The 27,177-nt window shown below is 40.4% G+C and overlaps 3 protein-coding genes and 2 non-coding genes across 13 annotated transcripts; 4 read left to right on the forward strand and 1 right to left on the reverse strand.

The window, feature by feature from the left end:
* The first annotated feature begins 5,880 nt into the window (after positions 1 to 5,880).
* Positions 5,881 to 9,443, forward strand: rpl12 (ribosomal protein L12). 2 transcript variants are annotated; one of them, XM_071489679.1, is made up of 6 exons: positions 5,881 to 6,039; positions 8,001 to 8,074; positions 8,409 to 8,507; positions 8,628 to 8,709; positions 8,805 to 8,891; positions 9,296 to 9,443. In XM_071489679.1, the coding sequence occupies exons 1-6, from the start codon at positions 6,003 to 6,005 to the stop codon at positions 9,412 to 9,414; spliced, it is 498 nt and encodes a 165-aa protein (XP_071345780.1). In that variant the 5' UTR covers positions 5,881 to 6,002; the 3' UTR covers positions 9,415 to 9,443. The 2 variants fall into 2 exon arrangements, with proteins under 2 accessions (XP_071345780.1, XP_071345781.1); XM_071489680.1 differs by having other exon boundaries at positions 6,023 to 6,141.
* On the forward strand, positions 8,108 to 8,234 carry LOC139628487 (small nucleolar RNA SNORA65). The gene has a single exon (XR_011692797.1). It is a non-coding gene; the product is annotated as a small nucleolar RNA SNORA65 (small nucleolar RNA).
* LOC139628486 (small nucleolar RNA SNORA65) lies at positions 9,038 to 9,164 on the forward strand. The gene has a single exon (XR_011692796.1). It is a non-coding gene; the product is annotated as a small nucleolar RNA SNORA65 (small nucleolar RNA).
* A 394-nt stretch (positions 9,444 to 9,837) lies between the features above and the next one.
* pole3 (polymerase (DNA directed), epsilon 3 (p17 subunit)) lies at positions 9,838 to 13,172 on the reverse strand. 5 transcript variants are annotated; one of them, XR_011692720.1, is made up of 6 exons: positions 13,012 to 13,172; positions 12,607 to 12,918; positions 12,047 to 12,132; positions 11,718 to 11,836; positions 10,523 to 11,044; positions 9,838 to 10,486 (listed from the first exon to the last, which is right to left on the reverse strand). XR_011692720.1 is itself a non-coding variant. In XM_071489682.1 (5 exons), exons 2-5 carry the CDS (start codon positions 12,670 to 12,672, stop codon positions 10,863 to 10,865), a joined length of 453 nt encoding a protein of 150 aa, XP_071345783.1. In that variant the 5' UTR covers positions 12,673 to 12,918; positions 13,012 to 13,172; the 3' UTR covers positions 9,838 to 10,862. The 5 variants fall into 5 exon arrangements, 4 of the variants coding, with proteins under 4 accessions (XP_071345783.1, XP_071345784.1, XP_071345786.1 ...); XM_071489682.1 differs by having other exon boundaries at positions 9,838 to 11,044; XM_071489683.1 differs by having other exon boundaries at positions 9,838 to 11,044; positions 12,966 to 13,172.
* A 3,324-nt stretch (positions 13,173 to 16,496) lies between these two features.
* On the forward strand, positions 16,497 to 26,981 carry kmt5b (lysine methyltransferase 5B). 4 transcript variants are annotated; one of them, XM_071489673.1, is made up of 10 exons: positions 16,497 to 16,898; positions 19,319 to 19,576; positions 19,662 to 19,809; positions 19,978 to 20,143; positions 20,233 to 20,342; positions 21,167 to 21,333; positions 21,449 to 21,468; positions 21,561 to 21,697; positions 22,262 to 22,461; positions 22,784 to 26,981. In XM_071489673.1, the coding sequence occupies exons 2-10, from the start codon at positions 19,408 to 19,410 to the stop codon at positions 24,262 to 24,264; spliced, it is 2,598 nt and encodes an 865-aa protein (XP_071345774.1). In that variant the 5' UTR covers positions 16,497 to 16,898; positions 19,319 to 19,407; the 3' UTR covers positions 24,265 to 26,981. The 4 variants fall into 4 exon arrangements, with proteins under 4 accessions (XP_071345774.1, XP_071345771.1, XP_071345775.1 ...); XM_071489670.1 differs by lacking the exon at positions 16,497 to 16,898 and adding an exon at positions 16,932 to 17,290; XM_071489674.1 differs by lacking the exon at positions 16,497 to 16,898 and adding an exon at positions 17,319 to 17,474.
* Positions 26,982 to 27,177: the final 196 nt, after the last annotated feature.

Here is a 27,177-nt window from a genome sequence, read left to right on the forward strand (position 1 = left end):
AGATATGCTTAGGGAGGTCTCACTGGATACTGACTTTTGTCTGTAGAAGCCATTTTCTTCTGAAAATTGTGTTTGTTTGTTTGTTTTTTTTAGTTTGTGTACATATTTCCTGTATTTTCTGTTTGTATCTTATAAAGAGACCGAAAAATAAATATGGATGGTCATTAAAACTTTGCTAAAACAATAAAGCTGGTGGTGGCCTAAGACTTTTGCACAGCACAGACACTTTCATCCAAAGCAACTTATAAGTGAAGGACAACACTGAAGCTTCAGTGCAGTAGGTACTGAGTACTGAGTACTGAGTACTAAATCTGTTCAATAAGGCAAAGTGTAAGAAGGTCAGTGGAGGTCAGTGAGCAGCAGAGTGACATGTGGCCTTTTAGGCTGATCACAGATCAGATGCGCCACATTGTGGACCATCTGTAACAGTTTCACTGTGTGTGAAGGGACGCCGACCAGAAGAGCACTGAAGGAGTCAGGTAAGCCCTGATTTTGTTAGATTGTATTGTGTAAAGCAGCAGAAACCTGGAGACAGATGCAACATGGTCAGAAAAGAACAGCTGCTAATCAAACATCCACCCAGGTTTCTCACATCCTTGGTTGGGTGTAAGAGATGAAGAGGTGATTTTGATGTTGATATTGTGATGGAGAGACTGATTGGCCAAGATGACTCGTAGTTCGGTCTACGAGGTTTAGTTGAAAGTGACGTTCCTTCATCCATCTGGATGTGTCAGAGACACAAGCTGAGATCCACACCAAGACCTTGGGATCATCTGGCAGGAACAGCAGGTATAGCTGGTTGTCGTCTGCATAGCAGTGATGTGAGAAGCCATGCACGTGGATAATTGGACTCAAGGAGGTGATGTATATTGCAAACAGAAGGGGCACCAGTACTGATCCTTGGGGCACCCTGGTGGGGAGGGGAAGGGATACGGACATTTGTCCTCGCTATAAAGGACGGCCCAGTAAGTTAGGATACAAACCAAGAAAGTGCTTTGCCGAAGATGCCCACATCAGAGAGTTCAGATTGCAGGATGCAGTGGTTCACTGTGTCGAAGGCTGCTGATGAGTCCAGAGGACTGAGCTGCAGCTCTAGCTGCCTAAAGGCTTCTGTCACAGACAACAGGACCATTTCAGTGGAGTGGCAGCTCTAAAGCCTGGCGGATTTGGTACAAGAAGGCGTTCTGTGAGAGGAATTCTGAGGCTGGTCGATAGTTCTCAACTTGCTGAGACTCACATGAGGACTTTTTGATCAGAGGTGTTACCCGACCCTGTTTGAATGCAGTTAGAAATGCTCCTGAAGCAAGTGAAGCAATGTTCCACAGAATGTCAAACTAATCCCTTATGTTAAAATGAATACATGTAAATATTAAATTATAAGCAGTGTGCATTCAGAATGATGGGAGTAAATGTAAACAGAGCATTGACAGTGTTCAGACTTAAACCAAGAGCCACATTATTCTTTAAAACATTCTGTCCTTGTTCTGGTGTCTCTCCAAGCATGACTCAGCTCCATTTATCTCTGACAGCTCTGGGAAATTTCAGATCACTGCTGTCCCAGAAGATCACCTTTATCCCATCATGCATCTCTTCCCCAAAGATAACAGTGATGTCCAGCATAGTGGTTCTTAACAGTAAAGCTCTAATGGCCATCATCTAATGAACGAGGCTGTTTCTCACAGTTTCTGTGTGATTTTCATGGAATGAATCTATGATGTGTGTAAGGGCGTATCTTTGGTAGGGACACGTTTTTCAGATGTCTAAAATAATGTACACACTTGTTCTTTATTTCATTATTCTCATTTAATGCATCTTTGCTGATATAACCTGAAAATGGACTTGTATCATGATTTTTTTCTCCAATTTTAAACAGACATTTTACTTTTTTTTTTAAATTAACGGAAATATTGATGTGATAGATTTTCAATAAAATGGTACAAATAAATAAATGTATAAAACCCTGTGGACGGTGACTCTGTTTGAACCAACTATCTGCACTGAGCCGGGTTTAAATCTCACCTGATTCTGTAGCTCTGTCCTTTTTCTATAGCGTTGCTCAAACTCATCTTTAATTTTTTTTTTTTTTTAATTTCACCTTGTATTATTTTTCATTCAGCTCCTGAACTTACATAAAAACCTTTCACTAGGACATTCAGAGCTCACCTGAGAGCCAGCAGTTCACCTGTGTGCTGAGAGGAATTTCAGAATAAAATGATGCCTGATATTAACAAACAAATCCAAAGTGGCTAATTTACTTCATAAATAACGTTTGTGCCATAATGACTCATATACAGTAAGAACTCTGATTTTCATATCCTCATGGAAATAATAAATATTTCTCCAGCTGATTTTAAAGAGGATCAATGTTTGGGTTGATTACAAAACACTCTTGTAAGCTGAGCTCAGCTCTTAATTTCATTTCAGTTCTTCTTCCTGATGTCTTATTTCACTTTTGGAGACTGTTCCACTTTACAAATTAGCAAACACTTAACCGCTGAATTTAAATGTCACCTGATGTTAATTTTTCCAGTGAAGATTTTCAATTCTGTGACCTTCACCTTTTAAAAAACTCACACTTTCAGCTTCACCACGTCCATCACCAACTGCACCTCTGCTCCTGCCGGGCCACGGCTGATCCACAGTGCGTTATGCAGTGTTGAGGGTTGCCAGATCACAGTGGAGAGTCTGCCATATCCCAGTTTTTCACTGTCAAACAGTCAAACCTGGCAACTCATAGTTACTGCGTAGATCTTACCGGTTACACAGAGAGGAGTTAAAATGACAAGATCATTTGAGATGGTTAAAAATGTTGTTAGGGACAATTCAGCAACACTTGGCCGTGACATGTTCAGGACAGCATTACAGTTTTTGCCAGTGACAGCAGCAGCCTGCTGTGCAAACGTCTCAGACTTTTAGATTCTTATCAATCAGAGTTTCATTCTGCCGCAGAAGGTCAGACACACAGCAGAGTCATAAACATCTACCTTCAGATACAGGATGGACAAGAAGTCCTGTCATCTAGCTCTTCATCTAAACTCAGTATACAGTCAGAGTTTTCATTTTATTATTTAGTCACTTTGGTCCAGACTGAAGTGTCTCAACAACTACTGGAGTGATTGTCATTAACTTTGGTGCAGACATTCATAGTCACCAGAGGATGAATCCTGCAGTTGTTGGTGATCCCCTGAGTTTTCCTCCATCGCCACCATCAGGTCAAAAATTAGTTTTTTGACCAAAATACCTGCAAAACTAACAATACTCCCATCAGACTTAGCTGTAAGCTGCTTTGTGTTTCAGATTGTGAACTAAATCAAGTGAAGGTTAAAGTTTCCTGATTGATTTCACAAACCTAATCAGAGGCAAATGAGTCTGATCACAGTTTGGAAACACTGATGAAGCTGTTGATGAATTGAAACGATTGAAGAGCGGGAATCCAAAGACAATTTCTTCCCCACTTTTGAATCCAGTTAAAAGAGACAAGCTGTGTACTTAGCCTCTATTCCCCCGACTATAGCCGGGTTTGAGAAAAATCAATAGAGGAAATTGTAAAGCAGAGAAATTAGACGAAAGAAGAAGAGCTGCTGATTGGAAAAAAACAAGGGAAAGGTCAAGCAGGAGGAAAAGATGGAGGAGAGGAACTCTGCCGAAATCGAACCATTCCCCTGAGTTTAACCACTGAGCTGTCCATCTGTGTGTGTGTGTGTGTGTGTGTGTGTGTGTGTGTGTGTGTGTGTGTGTGTGTGATGTTAACATTGGCTCTCTGCTTGTGCTTCAGGCTCACAGTTTGTTTATGCAGAAATAACAGCTGACACTTACCCTCCACACTGTATGCCTGCACACACTAACACACAATCACACACACACCCTTGTTTGTTTCACTATATTTGTGGGGACACGTCGGTCGACATAATGCATCCTTTAGCCCCGACTGTGAACTTACCCATCACAACTGAACACCTCATCCCAATGCTAAAAACAAGCCTTTACTCTCAGCATTTGAGTGGGCTCCTGGTTTTCAGAGCCCACAAATATAGTAAAACAGGCCTAACACACACACACACACACACACACACACACAGAAAACAGAGAGAATGAAAATGTAAGTGCATCACATGCTGCCTTCTCCTCTGCAGGAATGAAACTGGACTCCTCTGTCTCATGTTGGTGTAACTTGACATAGTCTACTACACTTGGACTACATGTTACAAACCAGGTCATCCACAGTAAAAATCTGATATATTTATTCTGAGTGCTTAGAATATGTATATACAAAAACACAAAGAAGAGACAACCACACACAAGCCCCCACCCTGATAAACCCACAGACATACAACAAAATACACAAATAAAAAAAGGCTGCCAGAGATATGTATATTCATATTGCACCTAACAGGAAAACAAGAACCTAAAACAACAAGCTAAGTTTATCTATTTTAGCTCATCAAGATGATGAATATTATTATTATTCAGTATATATTATTATATACATTATTATTCCGATGTGACATTTCCCACGAATGTTTCTGAAATACAGATGAAGCTGTCCTTCCATAATATGAGTTGTGAATTTCTGACTATCTTCACAGATTTTCATGATGCATATTAAACAGCACAACAGTGATGATCTCTGCTTCTCACCCACTTACTCCCTCTTGTGTTCTGTTGCTATTCCTGTGGAGGAGCTCTGAGTCAAAGAGTCCTCCAGGAATCAACCAGGAAAACACAGCTTCTACATGCAACGGACAACCACACAGCAGTTGTGATAGAAGCAGCTAACAGCAGCCTCTAAACATGGCAAAGACCCAAAGTAACGTATACTTAATACTGACATAATACTTTTATGTTCTGGCAGCTTCAGGCCCATTACGCTGCTACAGAGGATGCTCATCCACTCAGCACCCACATGCAGCACTTTGGCCTCCTCTGAGTTCATGAACCAGTTCAGAAAATAACTTTTCCCCACCAACAAAACTCTCAGCACGTCAACATCCATTAAACACAAGCAAAATCTCTCTCAAAATGATCTGAATTATATTACCACATCAATAATACTGGTTACAGTACATCATACACACAAGTACAGACCAGGGATTCCTTCTGTCCATTTTTGGATGACCCTGCAGGGACCTCGGTTTGTCTGCTACGAACCCAGGCTCACAATAGACTCACTAAACAAATATTTTATTCTGATTGCTTAAATAAATTAAATTAATCTATTTAGCCTTTGATGGCAAAAACTGAACATAGTACCCAACCGTTCATGAGGATTTTTAAATTTAATCTAATTACATTTTTATATTTAATTTTATTTACAAATTTTATAATTGTAAAAATCTAAAATAACATATGGGGATTTATTTTTATTTTATCTTATTTCATTTAGTTTTATTAGTACAAATTTAATATAAAATACACTCTTCCATGGGGATTTTTCTTTATTTCATTTTACTTAACTTATTTTCGTATGACCTACACCAATCCATGCACCAAGTTACTGGATGCCATGTATTAAGGAGTATAGTAGTAAACCATAGACTGTATATATACAGGAGTCATCAAAAACAGGGCTGGTTTCTTGGATTAGACAGTTTCTTGCCTCTCTCCAACCTTTCAAATATCTGGTTGATAATAACTCTAAATATGATTCTTCTCAGCTGTATTTTAACTTTTAATTATGCTAATCATGCTTTGAAAATTGCCAAACATAAAACTCTCAGCAGCCATGTTGAATTTCCACACAGAAAGCAGCATTTTGGTGGAATAAAGCTTTATGGTTAAAGATTTGGAGAAAAAAAATTTTAAAAAAAAGAAAGAAAAAGGACAACGAGAACGGAATCTCAACCTCTCGCGATATTTGGCGGAGGTATATAAGCGTCGTCGGCCCCGCTCCGGGTCTTTCTTCCCCTTTAGCGGTGAAGGTGCAACAGTAATCGGTCGTCCCGAACATCGGGTTCATCCGACACCCTCACCAACCAGGCTGAACTGAGCTCAACTATAGCAACATGCCTCCCAAATTCGACCCCAACGAGATTAAGATCGGTATGTTTTCATTGTGGACTGGGTAATAAAAGCTGCAGCTTGGTCACAACCAAGATGGAGTCGTTCGGTGTCTGTCGGCCTGTGACCGGCGCAGAGAAAACGGTAAAGATAGGACACGAAACGCGGCCAAGAAAACAGAAATGTGTCTTGTTTCGTGTCTGCAGGCTTCCGTGTATTTAGCAGGTGACACTGTTTAACATCTCTCACGGTTTAATGAAGTGTTTCGATTCAGGTTGGCGGAACTCCGGGACCCCACGTGGGACGAACATGCTAGCTGCTAACAGTGAAGCTATGCTAACGTTAGCATAGCCTGTAAATGCAGCTGTTCACTGATGTTTGTAACATAACGGTGTGATCTAACTTTAGTGGGAAAATATATCTATCGCTTTATCTCAAATGTTTATTATATGGATGACGCATTAATTTGTTGAAACATTTTTGTTGAATTGGTTGAATTTATGTCAATAATCGTTCTTAGTTTAATCTAATTTATCTTTTCAATGTGAAATCAGGGAAAAATGACAATCGAAAAAGTCCTCGGTGATGTCTTCAAATGTTTGGCTCAACTATCGAAAACCTGAAGTTTTAACTAACACGGAAAACCAGAGATGAGAAGCTGTAGAAAACCAGAAAATTGTCTTTAAAAAACTGGTTGAACAAAATGAATCGCTTGTAAATCTTTGATTTAACTTTAATTTGCTCAACTAAGTGTTGCAGCTCTTATTTTATGCAGTTTAACAATTTCCACGAGTCCTGTGGTTTTCCACAACATTTGGTACATTAATCAACAACTCGATCGCTGGCAGCTCTTAATTGTGGGTTGTTTGTAGAGGAGTTGATGACAAATGTAAAACCTGTCAGGACAACTTGAATAGTTTCTCTCAGCTCTGGTTTTATCTCAAATGTGGCAGATCTTTAATGATCATGTCAGAAACCCCTGTTTTTTATCTATAAAACCTTTTTATAGACTTGGTTTAGTCCAGTTCAGACTGAAGACTGTGTCCATCACTGCCTGATAGTCCTACAGTTGTTGAGCTTCAGGTGTAGAGCTGTGATTCAGTGTTGAGTAATGTTGTCATTCAGCTCAGTTTTAAGTCAGTGATCATTAGAGTTGTAATTAAAAACCAAACAAATGGGGAGTTTTTGTTTTACCAGGTGTTTCTACAGTCGGACAGTTATTGGAATGGTATTGGGTGTTTTGTCTACAGCTGCCATGAAATAAATTAGGTCTTTTAAGGATATTGTGAAACACCCAACATCCAGTCCTAATCAGGTGTCTGGCAGATTTTAACTGGTCCTGTGAGAGGTGGAAATTGCATTGAGACAAAACCAATAACTGATTTTTGTAAATCTGAAGTTGCTGAGTGTCTAAACTTGGACTCCACTGCAGAGTTTTATCCTAACTCCTGTGGTGGAGCGAGACATTTCTCTCCTAAAGCTGAAACATACTGAGGATTTTACTGGAAATATTCCACATAACCACACTGATTTTTAGCTGAAGGTTCATACACAGCTACACACAAGATAAATCCTGTAGCGTAAGATGAAGCTTTAACATAATTATGAGCACTGCTACACAGGTTTGTTAGATCTAGGCTTGCTAAAATCAAACTACGTTTTATGTCGTTAACTGCGTTTTCATACAAGGTTGATGTTTGGTTCCCTCTTCCTGGGACTTCAGTATTTAACTTTGGTTACTGTGATGTTGGTGTGCACCTCCCTGGCATCATACCTAATAGCCCAGGTACAGAGCTGTTCTTACAATTGCAATGAATATTCTTGAAAACTTGTCATAGACAGACATGTACAGGACAACAGACTGAGTGCAGCAGTAACTCAGATTACTGCAGTTCTGTGTAGCTGGGTTGTATATTGAGCCTATTGATGAGTTGTCTGAATGGACAAGTGTAAAGAAACTAAATCGGGTGAAGCTGAAACCGTAGTTCTTCTTTGTCTTGCAGTGTACATGAGGTGCACAGGAGGAGAAGTCGGAGCCACCTCAGCCCTGGCCCCCAAAATCGGACCTCTGGGTCTGGTGAGTATTAAAATCTGCTAATGGAACCAGCCTCCCGCCACTATGTCTGTCTGTCTGAGTGACTGAGCATAATCCAGTGGAGGCTCAGATTGACCCGGCTTTAGGAAACAGGGCTGCCCAAACTAATGGACAACTCTGTGCCGAAAAGTCTGGAACACAACCTGAGGCTCCTGAGTGTCGTTGCCCACGATGCTGCTGTAAAGGGTTTAACAATAGATTATTATATTTACAGTATCAAGTCTTAGTATCTTGGTTGTGTAAGTCACAGCTTCAGTCTGAGTGAAGTCGTCAGGTCTTGTTCCCTGTACCTGATCGCTCCTCCTGTTTTCTCCAGTCTCCCAAGAAAGTTGGTGACGACATTGCCAAGGCCACCGGTGACTGGAAGGGCCTGAGGATCACTGTGAAGCTGACCATCCAGAACAGACAGGCAGCTGTACGTACTCCTGTGTCCAAATACTGCCGTGCAAACCCCACTGACTGCTTCCCGCATGCTGTGAATACAAAGACCCAGGTTTGATTGTATTTAATAACATCCTCCTGTGATCCTGTTCAGATCGAGGTGGTTCCCTCTGCATCCGCCCTGATCATCAAGGCTCTGAAGGAGCCTCCCCGTGACAGGAAGAAGGTCAAGAACAGTAAGTGACTTTGAAATACTAACATTCGATAACATGCTCTGCAAACTTTTTTGAATGCAATGGATTGACCGCATTTCTTCCCCTTTATTTTCCAGTCAAGCACAGTGGAAGTGTGACCTTCGATGAGATTGTGAACGTTGCTCGTGTCATGAGGCCTCGCTCCATCGCCAGGGAGCTTTCTGGTAGGAACACGAGTTTCAACAACTCTCTAAATATTATTTCTAATGTTTATCTCTCGCACTGGGTCAGGTGTCCCCCTTTGGGTGCAGGGTTTTTTTTTTGTTTTTTTTTTTCCCCCCCGTAGTCATTTGTATGCTCTGTTCAGCCTCCCGCCACTATGCCTGTCTGTCTGAGTGACTGAGTATAATCCAGTGGAGGCTCAGATTGACCCGGCTTTAGGAAACAGGGCTGCCCAAACTAATGGACAACTCTGTGCCGAAAAGTCTGGAACATCAACAAATTAATATACAGATTTAATCTGATTTCAGTTTACTGTTAAATTTGACTGAACTGAACTCTGTTGTTCCTGTTATGACAGCCAGTGGAAGGTAACAGCTCTTAAACTTATATTTATTTTCTCCTTCAGGAACCATCAAGGAGATTCTGGGCACCGCTCAGTCTGTTGGATGCACCATTGATGGCCGTCCTCCCCACGATGTCATCGATGACATCAACAGCGGCAAAGTCGAGTGCCCATCTGATTAAATGACAAATAAAATGTTGACAAAAACTGAGCATCTTGTGTGGTGGTTTTTTGTTTTTTTTTTTATATCCTTTGGTTTACACTCAGTATAAACATACACTAGAATAATGGGATGTACACTCAGTTGTCAGTTTATTAGGTACACCCAACTCAAACTAAAGCCATACAAAAGATGACTGTTGGGTTTTAACAGGGTGTATCTAAACTGTATTGTAGCTCTGAAGCAGAGCTGCTGGTTTCATCTGGGGTGAGATTAACAGGCTTTTTCAGTTTTAAAATGTTAAAGAAGGTTCCTACTTTAAACAGGATCGTTGTCGCTGGCTCTGCCTCGTGTTAGCCAGAAGACTGGGGCCCCCCAGCCAGACAGACTGAAGACAACTGTGGTGGGTTTGTTTTATCTGCAGCCAGAGACGATTCAGTGCAGGTTTGGTTTTATACAAAATATTTATTGAAAATCTCAGTCATATACAATTCTACAAAAGTATAAATGGTTAAAAAAAACAAAACTCAGCAGTTAGGGAACAAACAGGACCTATTCACACTGGTGCTGCTATTTGTACTGGGTATGATGTGATGCAGTCCAACAACAGTTCATTACAACAATCTGTCTTTTATAAACATTTCAGATCTTTTATCATCCGACAAATACCTTTCTTCCAATGCAGGATTTTTCAAATAAAGCTTCATCAATGTTTTGTCAAACAGGTGTGGAAAATTAAAAAAAAAAAACTAGGGTGATTCTGTACCAGAAGCTGCCATGAAATGTCCAGACTTTTTTCTTATTCAGTGAGACATGTTATTCAGTAAAAGTTCTTGTGTGGTAACATTTTAGTTTTGAGAACTTTGGTTTCTTTTGTTAAATTAATAAAGGGGGGGTTGTAGAAAAATTTGTTTATTTCTGAATTTGAAGGTATCACAGGCTCAGACATGTCAGAAAGCCTGTTCACAACAGATCAAATTACTGCCTGTGTTCTCACCCCCTCCAGTGGTCAACTGACTGAAAAGCTTATTGCCAAAGTGAATAGGTTGAGTAAGGACAGGATCAGTCACTGTAAGCTGAACTGCTGGATGCTGCTTATTGTCCAAAAAAAAAAAAAAAAAAAAAAAAACCTGTTAGAGAAGACATTAAACAACGTTGGTATCAAATCATGAGTCAGGTATAGAAAAAAGGTTTAAAATATAAAATGGACCTAGACAAAGATCAGGAGGTGGTGGTGTCATTGTGCTTTGTGTTGGATGTTAGTTGTGTGTTTGGTTGGAAGACAGAGGCTGCACCGCCACAGAGAACTGGACTGTAACCTCACCTCCTTTGAGCTGATCAGTGTTGCTGCACTGTGACTTGGATGTTACTAATTCACGGCGGCTCAATGACGGACAAGCGTCACTTAAACTCATCACATCACTCAGTTTATTTCATCCTTTGCCACTAGAGCTTTGTGGTGAAACGTCCTTAGTTCTCCACCTCTTCCTCCTCGGCTTCGTTCTCGGCTTCAGGCTCCTCCTCCATGCGCTCCTCCTCCTCCTCCTCTTCCTCCTCCCTGCTCTTATCATTCTCAGAGTCCGTCTTCTTCTCTTTATCTTTGCGCTTCTGCTCCGACACTTCCTTCTTTCCTTTCTGGCCCTTCTTATATACTGTTGACAAACACAGACATCCACCATTAACCTCAAATATGCTGCGCTAGAAATTATGGATATTAATAAAATAAAGGATCTGTAGTTTCTCTGCATGTTGAAGCAGTTTTCACAATATATATAAAATGAGTAAAACTTTGCGTTTTGGCAGCTGGAGCGAGAGTGTATTCAATTCAATTCAATTTTATCTGTATAGCGCCAGGTGCACATCTGGGACAGGTGAGTTTTCCACAGGTCGGTTTAAGATTAGGTCCAAGATGTTGGACCCACTGAAGACCTCCACTAGTTAACTACAGCTGATAAAATCTGCTGGCATATCAGCAAAATCAGCTGTTGTTAACCTCTTTTTGAAATCAAGGACCCAAAGTTGATGGAAAATCTGCCACCAATATGGTCGTGAACTGCAAGAATGGGGAGTCTGACGGGCAGAGCAACAGTAACTGAGGGGAGGCGGAGCTTAGTGAATGGTGGTTTTTAACTATAGTGTAATGTACTTCTTTGGAATAATTGTCCTTGATACTGGCTTTGTTTTACACACATATCATTATGACTGAAGTATTTTTACAGGACAATCACTTCAGACAGATGTTAATCCACAGCATGTCTCGGGGAGAAATGTGAACTTCACTTATGGTTTAAATTTCCTTAAACCTCAACTCACTCATGTACCGACCTTCCAAAGCTTCTCTGAGAGGCTCCAGGAACCGCTCAAACTCCATTTCCTCCATCGCAGCCAAAACGTCTCCTGCGTTCAGAGTTTTTCTCTTGGCTTTCATGGCAAAATTATTTGCACTGTAACAAGATAAACAGGACAAAAAAACATATTTTCATAATAATATTAAGGTGTAATATTTGTTATTTTAAGCAGTCTGTGAAGTTATGATAAGTTGATTCAGACATTTCATGTTTTTGTTGTTTGAAATGTGCAAAGTCCCGACACCACTGGAGTCAGACAGAATTTTGTGAATCAGTACACAACTGTGTTTGATTTTTTATTCTCACCAGGAGGTTGCATACAACACAAAGACGCTGGCAGCTTGGGATATGGCTCTCCTTGCTTCTTTCGACACATTCACCCCATCTGGGAGCTGTTGAAAGCAAACGGTGTGGAGGAGTTATCTCAAAGCTACAGTATATCTACGTTTTATCAGAGAACAAAGACAGGCCAAGAGAAGTGTTTATTCACTCAGACGATAACATCTTCATGCAAAAAAAGAACATTAACTAATATACAGTTGGCAGCTTATGAGATAAAATTAAAGCAGTCTAATAAATCCTCCTTTATGAGGGATACAATATTCAGTTTCTTAAAATTGTCTTACAAATGTGTTGATCCAACTATCTGTTTGTGGTTCTGTTGAATTGTATTGTGTTACAGCGACAGGTGTTTCTGTTATTTCGACCTTTTATCAATGAGGGCAGGCAAGATAACAAAGACTATGTTGGAGAAAGGACAACACACAGAATATCTATTTTTTTATACTTTATATTCAACTTTAAACCTAAAGCCTGAAAGAAAGAAGAGCTTTAGCATGAGTTCGGTGTCTGCTCTCCGGACTCACCGCCTCCTTGATGATGCGGGTGATCACCGCGTTGGGTAGGTTCAGGTCTTCTGGCCTCTCCGCCATTTCACCCACCGTCTACCGAATCTGCCCCTGTTCACCGGGTACTCGCCGTTAACCTAATCGTCCGTTAGCCGTTACCTCCTCCAAAGAGCCGGGGGGAGCTGGTTAGTGCTAAGCTAACACCCGATTAGCCCCCGCTGACAGGGTTGTGTTAGCCCGGAGCTACAGCAGCTAGTAGGGTCGTTCAGTTTCACGGTGAGATTAACTAGCTAACGGCGGTCGGTGTTCGCTATTTCACCGAGATTAAAACTGACGTTAACGGCGGTCGGTGTTCGCTATTTCACCGAGATTAAAACTGACGTTAACGGCGGTCGGTGTTCGCTATTTCACCGAGATTAAAACTGACGTTAACGGCGGTCGGTGTTCGCTATTTCACCGGGATTAAACTGACGTTAATGGTCGACGGTTGAAGTTCAAACGGTGCATGAAGTCGCTCGCGTGCCCATCAGAACTAACTTGTTTTGGGACGTTTCCCGCGAACCTTCCAACCACGAGCCCTTACGTCACCTCTCAACTTCGACCTCTGACGTAGTGTGACGTATCGAGTGTTACGTAGTTAACGTACAAAAAAAAGCAGCAAAAAGAATAGGAACCAAATCAATAATAGAGAAGAGACTCATAACGTTTATTTCGTAAAATGTGAATTTGCAAAAAAAAAAAATGTCATTGAATGCTGGGAAAAGAAGAAAGAAATCGAAAAATACGTCAGACTGTATTTTTAATCTTATGTACTTTTCATATTCATAAATTCAAATTCTCTATTGAACTTTTCATTATTGATTTTCAAGAATACAGTCTGTAAAACATATAAAAAGCAGGAAATGTGTGCACACTTTTAGTCTGCTTCAGGGGTTTAAGAGATTTAATATAAAATGCTTTGGCCTATAAGGTTCTAGTATCTGTGATCCAGACCACATTAGACCAGGTCTAGATCAGAAACCACTGGACATGAAATCATGCTTAAACTATTATGAAAATATTGTTACTGATTAACAGTTTTGCCACAACTCAGCCTTTGAATTTATAAATTCATGTCAGAATTCCACATCTCTCTGTTTTATTCCTGAAGAGCTCCTCTGTCTCACTTCAAAACAAAAGGTACTATAACCTTTTGAAATACAATTATAACATTTTCATAAATTGTTTAATTGCTTAATTTCCTGCTCAAATTAAAGATAAAACATCACCTGCACAAGGCCAAGAGGGGGTCAAGCTGCCTCCCCCTCCAGCTGGCTTGCAGCTTTTGATATTTAATAGCTGAGATCCTGAATTATATACAGCTGTCTGTGTTTTTCAACTCACTCAAACAATATGACTCACATCAAAACCTTCGTCTTTGTTCTTCATCTCTTTTCCCTTTTCATACAAAGTCAAGCCAACTTCAGCTTATGTGGACGGCAGCAATCCCATCACATTTCTGCAGAAATTGCACTTTCTAGTTGGTTTTGGTCTTTTAATGGGACTTATTGAAATTTGTTTAAAATATGAGCTAAGTTATGACTTCTGTGATGACAACACAGGCTCCTCTCAGTGTGTTTGTTGATTACTTCTGGCAGAGATGAATTAAATGCAGAATGTTCCGACAAACTGGCAAACACTAAAATTAAGAGGCTACACTGAAGTGATAGTGGAACCACTTGCCTAGTCACACATTATCTGCAGTGTACAGATGAATATTAAATACTTTGACTGGGCAGACTTCCAGCTCAGTTTACACCTTCATTACAAACAGAGTGGAGAAGGTCAGGATTTGTTGGGGGAAAAGGTATTTAGGTGGTTACCATGGTAGCTGGCTTCCTCGCACATGCAGCAGCCAATACAGCCCACTCATTGTAAACCACTCTGTACAGTAGGCTATGCAATGAAAGGCAAATTTCTACGCCCACCGAGTTCAAGCTTCTTGTAGCTGTTTCTGGGCATCACTCCAGGATAACAAAGTTCCCTCAGCTTAGCCATCTGTGTTGTTGTAACAACCACTGCACTATATATGTTACAAAAAATATATCTATATCTAGAATTACAGTGGTCCAGTCTAGCGGTAACAAATGCATGGACCAGTTTTTCAGCATCCTTATGAGACAGGATGTTATAATGTTCACAATATTGTGCAGGTGGAAGAAGGCCGTCCTTGAGACTTGTTTTATGTGTGAAGTAAAGAACAAAAAAGGTTTCTGACTGTGGCGCTGAAGGCCAAGGTAAGGCCAGTATATTATCAGAAAAAGTATTTATATCACCATATCACAAACTGGTGTTAATAATAGGTATGACAAAGTTGTTAATCAGTGTTCAGCACATTGCCTTTCATCTTACCATAACACATGCAAATAGACAAAATACAGGCAAATGAAGAAAACACCTTCAATTTGACGACAGACACATTTTGAGAAATTACTGCAAATAAATTTAGAAACAATCAAATGAATTGGCTATTGGTCGTTTATTTATCAAAACTGACACTTAACAACATGAATGTAAATGTGCCAAGATTAGCTTAAAAGCTAATTTAAAGCTAAGTATGGCTAGTATATTAGCAAAAAGTTACCTTTTTACCATAGCATATGATGGGTTTATTAGCTGAAACTGATGCGTATGGGAGCACTGAGTGGGACAAAAATTAAATCAAAACAATAAATGCTCCATAGAAGAACTGCAGTTATCTGTGGGTTCATCAATATGAGCAGCACCTTGAACAGGTAACTTTTTCCAGTAGCTATAAAAATATTAATTACTGCAGATTTAAGTTCGGTGCAGTGCATTTTGAATACTTTAGGAAATCAGACCATAATCAGACCCACATATTGTTAGAAAATGAAGATAAGTCCAACCCTAAGTCCGTTAAACCATGGAGACTCAATATGCTCTGTTTTAGATAAATTTGTGCTCATATTAATGATTATACAGATACTATCCTCACCTACATCTATTTTGTTGAAAATGTGGTCACTTAAACTTCATATGTACTTTTCTAAATTAACAATAAACATTTGTGTAGCAGAGAGATAAAAAAATATCTGTGAAGAGAAAAGAAATTCTTTCTTTTCGGGAGATAGTCAGGCCTACAAATCAGCCAAGGACAACAAATCCAAGGGCAGACGATGAACGTTCCAGTCTGTTGACCATGACAGACAATAAACCAAGGATGTAGCCTAACAATGACACCAGCCTACCTGATCACCTGAATAAATGTACCCAGCATCATCTTGTACCAGCACTTTCTAGGCACAACTATCTGAGCTCCAGCATTTTTAAACAGCAGCTACAACTACTACTTAATAATAATGCTGTCAAACTGTTTGCTTAAGGCAAGACAAGTTTATTCGTATAGCACCTCTTAAAAAGAAAGTTCAAAGTGCTTCACATATGACATAAATGGCATTATGAAAAAAAGCCATATTAAATAGGATTTAAGAGTGTAATAAAATTAAGACAAACATAAGATGAAATAAATAAAACAGATAAAACAGGAGAATGAAAATTATTGCCCAGCTATGGCACAGTGCAAGGAAAATAGTCCCACATTTAATTTGCCTTTCCTCTGTTGTTGTTTTGTGTCTCTTCAAGGTTGTTTTGTGTCTCTTTCTGGGGCCCTTTACCCTTTGGGTTCAGTAATCCATCCACGCTTGAGGGACAAATAAAATATACTGAATTCAAATAGTCAAAGATTACATCAAAGTAATGTGGACTCCAGGTTAACTAGTGGCATATAATGAAGATATCTTATAATGAAATCCTATGATGATCAATTTTATCCTAATTTTGAGCTTCAAACGGGTTGTGCTGTAGGTCAGACAATACTAGGTCTAACAGCAACAGGCCTAAAGCCTTATCATTGGCATTCATAAACTGAAACTGGCGGCAGTAAAGCTTGTTAAAGGAATATTGGATGAGTATTTTCAGCTTAGAAAATTAATGTCAAAGAATAAATCAACGTTGTGCAGCAGAATTGACTATGCAATGGGAAGTGGTTTGGTTCTGTAAAAAATAAAAACTGAGGAATGGCCTATTTACAGGTCTACACTACCCACATTAACAAGTGATGAGTTAGGAGGGGGGGCATCAAAATAACAGTGCGGTAAAAGGAAGAAGTCATAAGGTCTCTTGTGTAGTTGTGGCTCTAAGTTGACTTGTTCTCGCCTGTTCTGGTGAGGTTCTCCATGAAACAGACAGGAGAACCCACCGTCGGCGTCTGTCTGCCCACTACCGCTGGATTCTTTAGGAAGCGTAAAGAGGTTTGTTTATGCAGCACTACTTTTGTGTACATCCGACAATTACTAGCACAAACTAAGATGGCGAGTTTAGGTATTTTGTTCAAGAAAAGCTACAAAAACTGGCCTTCTACATCCACTTTTCAAGTTTCCGACTGTATCACGGAGTGCTGTTTCTCATTTCAGTCCACACGGACGAGAGCGGTTGCGTATTTATTGGATCTATTTTCTTTAGGATGGCTGTGCTGCGCCTTTCTCTCCCTCTCTCCTGTGCTAGGCAGCCATCTTGAATTTTAATGTTAATTTCTAAAAAAAAATGTGTTTCCTGTGATATTTTCATGTAGGGTGTCGTGCCAATTTTGGATTAGTTTGAAGGAGTGGTGTGTTGTTTCGTGACTGTTTTACAGAATCACACAGTGAGTATTGTGTGTGTTTGTTCTGTTTCTGTTGTCGACTCAGGACATTTAACGCTACCAACGCGTGAAAACGCTCTGAGCTTACTGCTGTTAAACTGCCAGCTATCAAGATCAATAACATCACCGCACCGAGCCGCCGATCATTAGCCTGCTCTAACAGCTACAACACACCGCATCTACAACGGTACAGCCAGGCAAACTAACTTTTAATTCGGTTAGAGATTTAGCCTGCTAAGCTAGCTAATGGCTTCCACATCAAACAACCCGAGCTAACGCAGTGCTAGCTGCCGTGGTCCAGTGGTCTGCAGGTAGGTAGCACAACGGTAGCTAACGTTGCTCTGTGATAACTGTGCAGCGAACTATCCGACACCGCCGTCGAATATTCGATGGACACAAATCGAGGTTATATCGTTAGCGAGAGAGCGAGTGACTGCATTATGAATTCACCGACTGCTGTGTTTTATTGACTGTGCTAGCTGATGGTGAAGCTAAGTTAGCAGCCTGCTGAAGTTAAGTTTGATGCTAGCTAACACAAACCGAGAAGTCCGTTAATGTGAGATAATTCATATATGTTTATACTATTAAAACATGTGGACAAGTTTTAATAAATATTGGCCATCATGGTGTTAATTGAGTGTGAGGCTTTTGTATATATAATGGAAAATGTCGAAGCCGCTTGGGTTGTGGAGTTGATGTATTATGGTGTAATAGTGTCCTTAATGCCACCATCACCATAGGACCATTCTTGTAATATCGTGCTCGGGTCTTTGTATTGAACTGGTTTGCATTGAACGGCTGAGTTGTTGATGTTTTGAGCTCGGTGGGCAACGTCAACTTGCTTGTTGGAAATTGCCATGATGGCTTATTGCCGGCGTTTGCTGCAAGCTAACTACCACGGCCGGACATCTCCTTGGCGTCGCCTTTGGTTGTTAGCTTCATGCTAACGTAGTGAATGGGTGGAGAAACGGCAGTTGTTAGCAAACAATGCAAGCTGTATTGATAACCCACACAATCTCGGCCTCGTTTGTCGGTGTGGCCTTCCGGGTTTCCACAGCCTTTCCTGATCCCTGTGGCGTGTTGTTTTGTCTTGGCTAAGTTAGCTTCCGAGCTAAAACGCGAAGCATATTGTAAAACATTTTTGCATCAATTACAAATGAGATGATGCTTCTTGCGACGCATTTGCGGTTTGGAAACTACATTACTCATGTGACAGGCGTATTTACAAAGCACCGGCGGCTCTGTGCGGTTATCAATGTGAACGTGATGTGACGTGTTCATGTGATTATGTGGTCCATAAATTAACAAAGCGGTACTTTATACGTACGGATGATAGCACCGGAGACGTTACTGTTGCGCTTGACAGTAAGCCAGTGCATTATTCGGGGTTACCACTAAGCGGCGCTGCAGGATCACTTTAAATTGTTTCCTCAGCGCTGCTTTGCTGTGTACCTTAAACTTACAATAGTGTAAACAACCCGAGTCACCGCTGGGTAGACTGACTGATGCTGTTCACAGTATGCACTTTACCACCTGCCACTAGCAGGTTTTAATGGACATGGAACATTAACTGGGCCATTGCTGTGATTGATTGGTACCTCACTGTATGTAGACCTGAACGCCTTGTCCATGTTGTTTGGCATTCGAGTTGAATGAAGCGTATCCAGACAGGTCTGTAAAGTGATCAGAGACTATTATACTGTCACTACACTGCGTCTGTGAATGAGTGAATTCCTGACCATCTCTAAGTAATTGTATCTCAGGGCATTTTCAAGCCATTTTGGTGCAGTCATGTGTTTAGCGCTGACCACTTATGGTCGGAGCAAAAATGCAGTTTAATATAAACGTGAACAGGGCAAAGAGTTGAGGGTGTTCCTAACTCTGAGAAAAGTTCATGTCCTCACAATCTGAGCTGGCAACATATCTGCTTGTCCATTTCCGTCCTGTTTTGTATTTCTTCACTCTGTGTAAACAAATTAAATTTCTTGGCTGTGCATCTGGTAATGTTTATTGTTCCTACTCTGCTTCTAGGTTTCAAACTTAAGACCCCAGTCTTCCCCACTCAAGAGCGTTTCTTCAACTCGGAGACTAAATGCAACTGGACCAGGGGGCTTGTGGGCATGAAGTGGCTGGGCGAATCCAAGAACATGGTATTAAATGGCAGACGACATGGAAACAAGTTGACCGGCGAGCCGCCTGTGAGCCAGAGCCAGACTCGCTCTCAGCATTCACAGCGGGCATCCCTGCGCCACAACAAAACCCACCCCAGAAACCGAAGATGTAGCCGCAGTGAGTTCAGGAAGTGTCAGGACAAACGTCTAGATTCATCAGCAATTACATACTCTTAACACAAGCCTGTGTTTGCTGTTTACAGGGTTTAATGCAGCCAATCTGGAGGCAGAGAGGCGCTATGTGCCCTCCTCAGGAATGACTGCCAAGGAGTTGTGTGAGAATGATGACCTGACCACGAGCCTCATCCTGGATCCATATCTGGGTTTTCAAACTCACAAAATGAACACCAGGTCAGCAGATTCATCACAGTGGAGCTGATGGTGGTGCAGCCCCTTCAGTCATATGAAAGCATTCTCACTCATGTGCACAAATGTCTTTTCCTTAGTTCACGTTGCACTTAATTTCTGATTTTCACATTAGTGTTTATTTTATTTATTGTTGTTACTGTGTCCCCACAGATTTCGACCAATCAAGGGAAGACAAGAGGAGCTGAAAGAAATCATTGAGCGCTTCAAGAAACATGACAACTTAGAGAAAGCTTTCAGAGCTTTGACATCAGGAGACTGGTCCCGAAATCTTTTTCTCCACAAGACGAAAACTCAAGAAAAGCTCTTCAAGCAACATGTAAAAATATTATCACATATCTATCCTGCTTTTCTTCCAGCACAACAGTTGACTAAACAGTCAGATAACTAACTCTGTGTTTTGCACAGGTATTTGTGTATTTGCGGATGTTTGCCACGGACAGCGGGTTTGAGATTCTCCCTTGTAATCGCTATTCATCAGAGCAAAATGGAGCTAAAATTGTGGCAACAAAGGAATGGTGAGGACGTACTGCCATCTGGTTATGACAGCACCACAGGTCAACACACTGCTATCACTAGCCCTCATCCCCTGAAAGCATTTAACAACTTTGTGGGCAGCTGTGGTTCAGACGGTAGAGTAGTGGATTGCTCACCAATCACCAGGTTGGTGGTTCAATCCTCAGCTCCACATGTCAAAGTGTCCTTGGGCAAGACAACGAACCTCAAACTGGTCCCGACAGCTAGACCACCACCTTGCATGGTAGCTTCCTGTGATTGATGTGCAAGTGTGTGTCTGCCAATGAAAGTGCTTCTAATAAAAGCACTGTATAAATGAGCTTTAACTAAAACTCAAACTAATTTAAACTTCTATATTGTGTCCACCAGTGATGGTTGTGATGCTGAAATAATTTAGAAAAATTTAGAACTACAAATAATGATTTTTCATTATTTATTAGTCTTGTTTTTCATTTTGAGTAATTAATCAATTAAGTTTATGAAATGTCAAATATTTGTGAAAAAATTGTATCATAATTTCAGGGTGATGTCTTCAGATCACTTGTTTTTTTTCAAAACCCAACATTGTTCCATTTAAAATGATAAAAACAGAAAATCTGTCACCGGGTGTTTGGCAGTTCAAGTTGAAAAACAAATTAATTTGTAATAGTAGTTTTCTGTTGATCAGTTAATCAATTAATAGACTAATTATTTCATCCATACAGATATTACCTCAGTTTGTAGTTTACACAGATATAGATCTGTATGTGTAAAAGTATTTGGACACAAAGTAATGCAGCCTACTGATGCAGACTAATTAACCTTCCTACATCGTTTTGTTTTACAGGAAGAGAAATGATAAGATCGAGTACCTGGTGGGATGCATTGCTGAGCTTTCAGAGAGTGAGGAGAACTTGCTGCTCCGGCACGGGGAGAACGACTTCAGTGTCATGTATTCAACCCGCAAGAACTGTGCACAGCTCTGGTTGGGGCCAGCTGCCTTCATCAATCATGGTATTAGTCTTTAAAATCTCAAGTGATTGGGTGTCATTAGTACTGTATGATGCCTGAATCTGGACATTTGTTTAAATAAGTTTTCCTTTTTCTTTTGTCCCCTTTGTTTTTCAAGATTGTCGACCAAACTGCAAGGTAGGTTCCCATTTAAAAGGCCCTTTAAGAAACTGTTAAATAATTAGATCAGTTGCTGTTCAGTACGTGAACAAATTTCTCTTCTGTTTTAGTTTGTGTCGACAGGACGGGACACAGCCTGTGTGAAGGTTTTGAGAGACATTGAACCAGGAGAGGAAATCTCGTGTTACTACGGAGATGGGTTTTTTGGGGAAAACAATGAATTTTGTGAATGCTATACATGTGAACGGTAGGTGTAATAACAAATACTGCAAATATTTTCTCTTTATATTGTATTTCTTGAAGCTATTATGAGTCTTGGTGCCATTAATAAAGACAACAATGTCACAGTGTGGTCTAAAAAAAAAAAAGAGTTTTTCATGAAAATAGGATTCATATAAAGTTCATATTTAACATAGTGTCGTTTGTTGTATTGGCTCAACACTGCCTATCTGCACCTTACAGTAAATATTAACTCACAAGTAAAGCTACATTATAGTAGACTGCAACTAATGATTATTTTCATTCCATTAATCTGCTGTTTTTTCCTTTGTTAAAATGTTAATTTCACAATTTCCTAGGACCCAAATCCTCACATTTTAGAACCAAGCAAGAAAAATTACTGAAACGATTGATTTTCAAAATACCTGCTATAGTTGAAAAACTTTTTGTTGATCGATTAATTGACTGATTGATACAGTTCTTCATGAACTTTTCAGTGATGTGCTTCTTAGGGAATTGAAATCCGGTTTTGTCAACACATCGTTTTGTTATCTTTAGGGATTATAAAGTTTTTTTTGTTGTTGTTGAGCAGACGGGGTACTGGTGCTTTCAAATCCAAAGCTGGACTGCCAGTGGAAGTGCCGGTGATCAACAGCAAGTACGGGTTGCGGGAGACGGACAAGCGTCTGAACAGACTGAAGAAGCTGGGGGAGGGAAACAGGAGCTCGGACAGTCACTCTGTAGGCTCCCACACCGATGTAGACTCTCAGGAAATGCCAAAAACACATCAATGTAAGAGTCCCCTAAACTGAATCTCTCTCTTCATGCTGCTGCCATAGTTACTGCAAGGGTTCACATCCCAAAGTCTCACTGGGGGATAAAATCGTGGAAAAGGCTATAGATTTAGTATTGTAAAATGATGAACAATAAATGTCTTAATCTTAGGGATCCTATAGTCTCATATGCAACTATGTTGTGTGTAAATATCCCTGGAGTATTATATTTTAGTATTGGAGGAAGGTTTAGTAAAGCACACCCAGCCAATGTATGTGTAAGTACATTTCTAACACTGTTATTAATCGATAATATGGAACATTTTACTTCTTCTCTCCAGCTGCCAGAAAAAGAACATCCTCATCATCTGGCCTGAAGTATAAAAACAGGACTCAAACCAGACAGACATTGTCAAGAGCCCTTACTACCTCATGTTCAAAACAAGGTCGTGTAAACAATAACAGGGTACCAAAGAGACTAAAATCCCAATCCAAGCCTTCACTAAGTAAAGTCCAGTTGCGGTGTCGCAGGAGGGGTGCAGAGCCCAAGGCGTTGTCCAAAGGAGAGACTTGCCAGCTGGGTCTCAGGGACTCAAAGGTGTCGCTGTGTAAAGGTGTCACCGTCAAAAAGGAGAAGGATGGACAGGAGCTGGTGCAGCAGACACTAGGCCCGCGGGGCTGCCTCACCCGTCACGCTGCCAAGGAAAATGGTAATCTGCCAGTTGTGCAAAGCGGTGAGGGTCTCCAGTGTTCGACGTACAGAACTCGCAGGTCCACAAGGACCCTTGGGAAAGCCCAGGAAACGGCAGCTGGAATTAAGCTGGAGCCTAGTGCTATGGACGGCTTGAGCCCAGTCCCTGGTGGAGTGGTCATTAAAACGGAGCCAGCTGACATGGAGGAGTATCTCCGCCATGGAGTGGGACTGGAGCAGCCGGCGTTAGACACTGGCTACTCTAGAAGAGGCTCCTGCACCAGGGGGAAACGGCTGACACGGCTCAGGACCGAGCGGACAATTAAATGTGAGGACTCGTATGGCGAGCCGTACATGCCGGTGTCTTCTGGCCACACTGCTAACTTCTCAGACTGTGGCAGCGTGCTGTTGAGCTTCGCTGACCGACACAGGGACTACAACGGGGTTGCCAATGGAAGCAAATCCCTCCGCAGGGACAAGAGTAAGAGCAGCTGCCGATCGCAGGACAAGGGGAAGAAGAAACGTCAGATCACACGATATGATGCCCAGCTGATCCTGGAGAACAACACAGGCATCCCCAAACTGACGCTCCGCCGGCGGAGGGACAGCAGCAGTAGCAAGACCAATGACCCCAATGATCCCATTGGCTCCTCCAACCTTTCTGCCTCTACGGTCAACTCGGCCTCTTCCAGCAAAATCAGCATCAAGTTCAGCAAGGACCACGATAAGGACAAAGGCAGCTCATATATAGCCAAACTGAATAACGGCTTTGCCCCTGTGGTCAACAACTCCACCAAGCTGAAGATCCAGCTGAAGAGAGAGGACGACGCACGGAGAATATCCCAGACCAAGGCAGAACAGATGTCCTATAATGGGGACATGGGTCAGAGTCTGGAGGTCAGGAATGGTGGACATCGGACCCAAAAGGTCCTGGCGGACCCTTCGTCTGAGGAGGACAATGACGAGGAAGGGGAGGACGATGATGATGACTACTTCGACAATGAGTTCGAAGACGATTTCATTCCACTTCCTCCAGCAAAGCGGCTCCGACTCATTGTGGGTAAAGACTCCATAGACATCGATATCTCCTCCAGGAGGAGAGAGGATCAGTCTCTGAGGCTCAATGCATAAGCTGTGGAGCTCATCACTTCCACCTTTCCCTGTATATAAAGTTGACTTGCTAATCAACTGTCGTGTTGATGTAAAAGAAGTACAGTAATTTAAAAACAAAAAAAAAAATTGCTGAAAAATTAAGAATCTGAATGAACGTTACTAGAAGGTGCTGTTAAACCTAAAACAAATCTCTGTTATTCACTTAAGTTGTGTTCATCAATACGTGTAATTTTAGTTATTTAGTTACTTATTAAGACAAATTACAGTAATCAAACAAAAGGTCACTCATCCATTTTAACTGTGTCATCTTATTGTTTGTGAATAATTTGGCCTGGTCCTAAGTGAAAAACGAGAATTTGTTTTAAGTTCAACTCTTCCTTTTAGTGAATGCACTTGTTATATTCATAATGGACATGGATATTGTAGAAAGTGTACAGTATGGTGACTATCCCCTCTGTCTCATAGGCAGGTTTTTATTAAACTTTGATTTTTTTTTTTTTTTTTTTTTTTTTTTTTTTTGTGTCTCATAGTTTGTAAGTTTTGTGTGGCAAACCATGCTGAACGTGCAGTATGGTGTGGTTAGTCCAGAGGCATTATAACATCAGTCAGTCAGCTCATTTGGATCCAAGTGCCATGTTCTCATTATCCTAGTAGTTCTCCCAGTAGAGAACCACTTGAATTTCAGTAATTCATTAACTATCAGCGCAGGTTAATCATGCGTCTCTGTATAATTCAATCATATCATGTAAACTTTGTATGATGTTCACATGAATAATGAACACGTTTTTATATTATGGGTTTAACATGCACCAAAACCAACTTTATGTGCTGCAGGCCACTGACAGAACCGCACATTAAAGAGGAAAACATCCACTGTCAGGCTGTACTGTGCAGTAACAATATGCATGTGGAACTAGAGCGTGTATTCAGTTTGCCTGCAGTCGTCACACATTCATAACATGAAAGACTGATCTGTTGTAATGTTGTTGCACAATTATTTTCCAGTATCGACTCCCAGCAGTTCGTTCAGAGCGCTGTAAATAAAGTCATGAAGCTGCAGATTTCTGAGAAATGAAAGCACACAAGGTTTTATAATCACCTGAATATGAGCAAAGATGTAGAAACTTAAATGGACCAGTGTTTGTTTTTGTTTTTGGGAGCTACTGTATAATGGTAACATGGCACACATGGTAGTTCAACTCTGTAAACAACTGAGAACATAAACCAAATCCACATATAAAGGCAACCTATATGCTTTTTAAATCTCTCAAAGTAATGTACAGAAAGACTGGCTCATGTCCCACAGCTGAATTACACCATTTATTTTCTCTCCAGTTAAATGTCACTTCTCTCTATTTACCTGAACCTGGTTTTTGAAAGCAACTTAACTAGAGCTGCAACGATTGGTTGATTAATCATTTATTTGGTTGACAGTAAAATAATCAACTATTTTGATAATTACTCGTTCCAAGTCTTTTCTTTTGAAGAAAGTATGTCAAAATTCTCTAGTTTCAGTTTCCCACATGTGAATAATTTCTGTTGTTTGTCGTCTTCTGTGGCAGTAAACTCAGTATGTTTTGGTTTATGACTGTTTACCGGACAAAACAAAACATTTGAAGATGCCATCTTGGGTTTTTAGAAATGGTGATTGGCATTTTCCACAATTTTCTGACATTACACTGACCAAACGACTAATTGACTAATAAGTAAGAAAAAAAAATTGCTAGTTGCAGAGCTGAAGTTAACACATGTCCATCAACACTAGAGTTTGGAGGAAGAAAATCACATCGTCTGAAATGTTCTTACTAGCATGAATCATGTATTCTTTTCTCTGTGGTGCTACTTTTTATTTCCATACTCTCTGTTTGATTTTCTGTCCTGTGTAACTCTGTATTGGTAGATGGTGGCAGCATTAACTTAAAAAGGTCCAAATTCTGTAGAAATACAGCTTTTACATCAGTACACACATTTTATCCATTTATCTGTAGCCTGTTTAAGTTGTATTTTTTAATTCTTCTTCTTCTTCTTCTTCACAGGAGCACGTATACCTTCAGTTTTTTTAGTTTGCAAAATAGTACAAAAGAAAAATAACTCTATCCAACAGCATTAGGTGCCTTAACTAAGAGCTTTTTTTTGACACATTTAGACCAAATTTGTAACAACTAATCAATGAGGCATGAAAATGCTAAGCCATCTGCTTCCCCCTGTGAAATACTGACACAATTCAACACAAGTCCACCGTCAGTCCTTCTGTATGTTATTTTAGGTTCGTTGTGTGGAAGTTAATGAACTGCCCAACAGACTAAAGGGATCAACAGAGATTGAATGTTAACCCACTTTTCCTGTGTTAATATGTACTGTTCATATCACCAGCAGCTAATCACCGTTCTGAACCTGGCTCAGTCTGTCCTTCCCTTTTGTCGGACGTCTCCATCCTACACTGTAAACTGTTCCAGGTGTACCGTCTGTGTGGTCTTTGTCCAATAGACAGCTGTCAAGATTTCCAACTGATTCAAAAAGTTAAAAAAAAAAAGAAAAAAAAAAGAAAAAAGGCAAAACAAATGTGAATAGTTTGGACATTTTAGCGTGTTGCGTGGGTAGTGGGAAACATGTAAAGAGAATTAAAAATGGGCAGTGCATATATTGTCCAATATGTAAATCATGTGAACACATCTTGTACTTATTTAACAGTTTTGAATACTTGAAAACTATATAAAGTTTCTTTGTGACTCTTGTTTCCTGAGCTTGTTTTGAGATTGGTGAAAGTGTGGTTTTATAATGAAAACCAGAGCTGTGTCCCAAAACCAAACTACATACTTATAATAATAATACAGTTTATATACTACATACTAATCATCGTAGCGTTCTGTTGTAGCAGAACATATACAAAAGAAGTTCAACATTCATGATCATTTTATTTTGACAAGAAAT

Source organism: Trachinotus anak, unplaced genomic scaffold (assembly GCF_046630095.1).
Source record: "Trachinotus anak isolate AG129_WGS33_773 ecotype Australia unplaced genomic scaffold, CSIRO_AGI_Tana_v1 ptg000011l, whole genome shotgun sequence".
Lineage (NCBI taxonomy): Eukaryota > Metazoa > Chordata > Actinopteri > Carangiformes > Carangidae > Trachinotus > Trachinotus anak.

Excerpts from the sequence above, each read along its gene's own strand:
- rpl12 (XM_071489679.1), top strand. The coding sequence starts at position 6,003 with ATGCCTCCCAAATTCGACCCCAACGAGATTAAGATCG. Across the intron at positions 6,040-8,000 it reads CCCCAACGAGATTAAGATCG|TGTACATGAGGTGCACAGGA; the intron begins GTATGTTTTCAT and ends TTTGTCTTGCAG. Across the intron at positions 8,892-9,295 it reads CATCGCCAGGGAGCTTTCTG|GAACCATCAAGGAGATTCTG; the intron begins GTAGGAACACGA and ends TTTCTCCTTCAG.
- pole3 (XM_071489682.1), bottom strand. The coding sequence starts at position 12,672 with ATGGCGGAGAGGCCAGAAGACCTGAACCTACCCAACGCGGTGATCACC. Across the intron at positions 12,133-12,606 it reads CCCGCATCATCAAGGAGGCG|CTCCCAGATGGGGTGAATGT; the intron begins GTGAGTCCGGAG and ends TGCTTTCAACAG. Across the intron at positions 11,045-11,717 it reads TCTCAGAGAAGCTTTGGAAG|TATATAAGAAGGGCCAGAAA; the intron begins GTCGGTACATGA and ends GTTTGTCAACAG.
- kmt5b (XM_071489673.1), top strand. The coding sequence starts at position 19,408 with ATGAAGTGGCTGGGCGAATCCAAGAACATGGTATTAAATGGCAGACGA. Across the intron at positions 19,577-19,661 it reads AAACCGAAGATGTAGCCGCA|GGTTTAATGCAGCCAATCTG; the intron begins GTGAGTTCAGGA and ends TGCTGTTTACAG. Across the intron at positions 20,343-21,166 it reads ATTGTGGCAACAAAGGAATG|GAAGAGAAATGATAAGATCG; the intron begins GTGAGGACGTAC and ends TTTGTTTTACAG.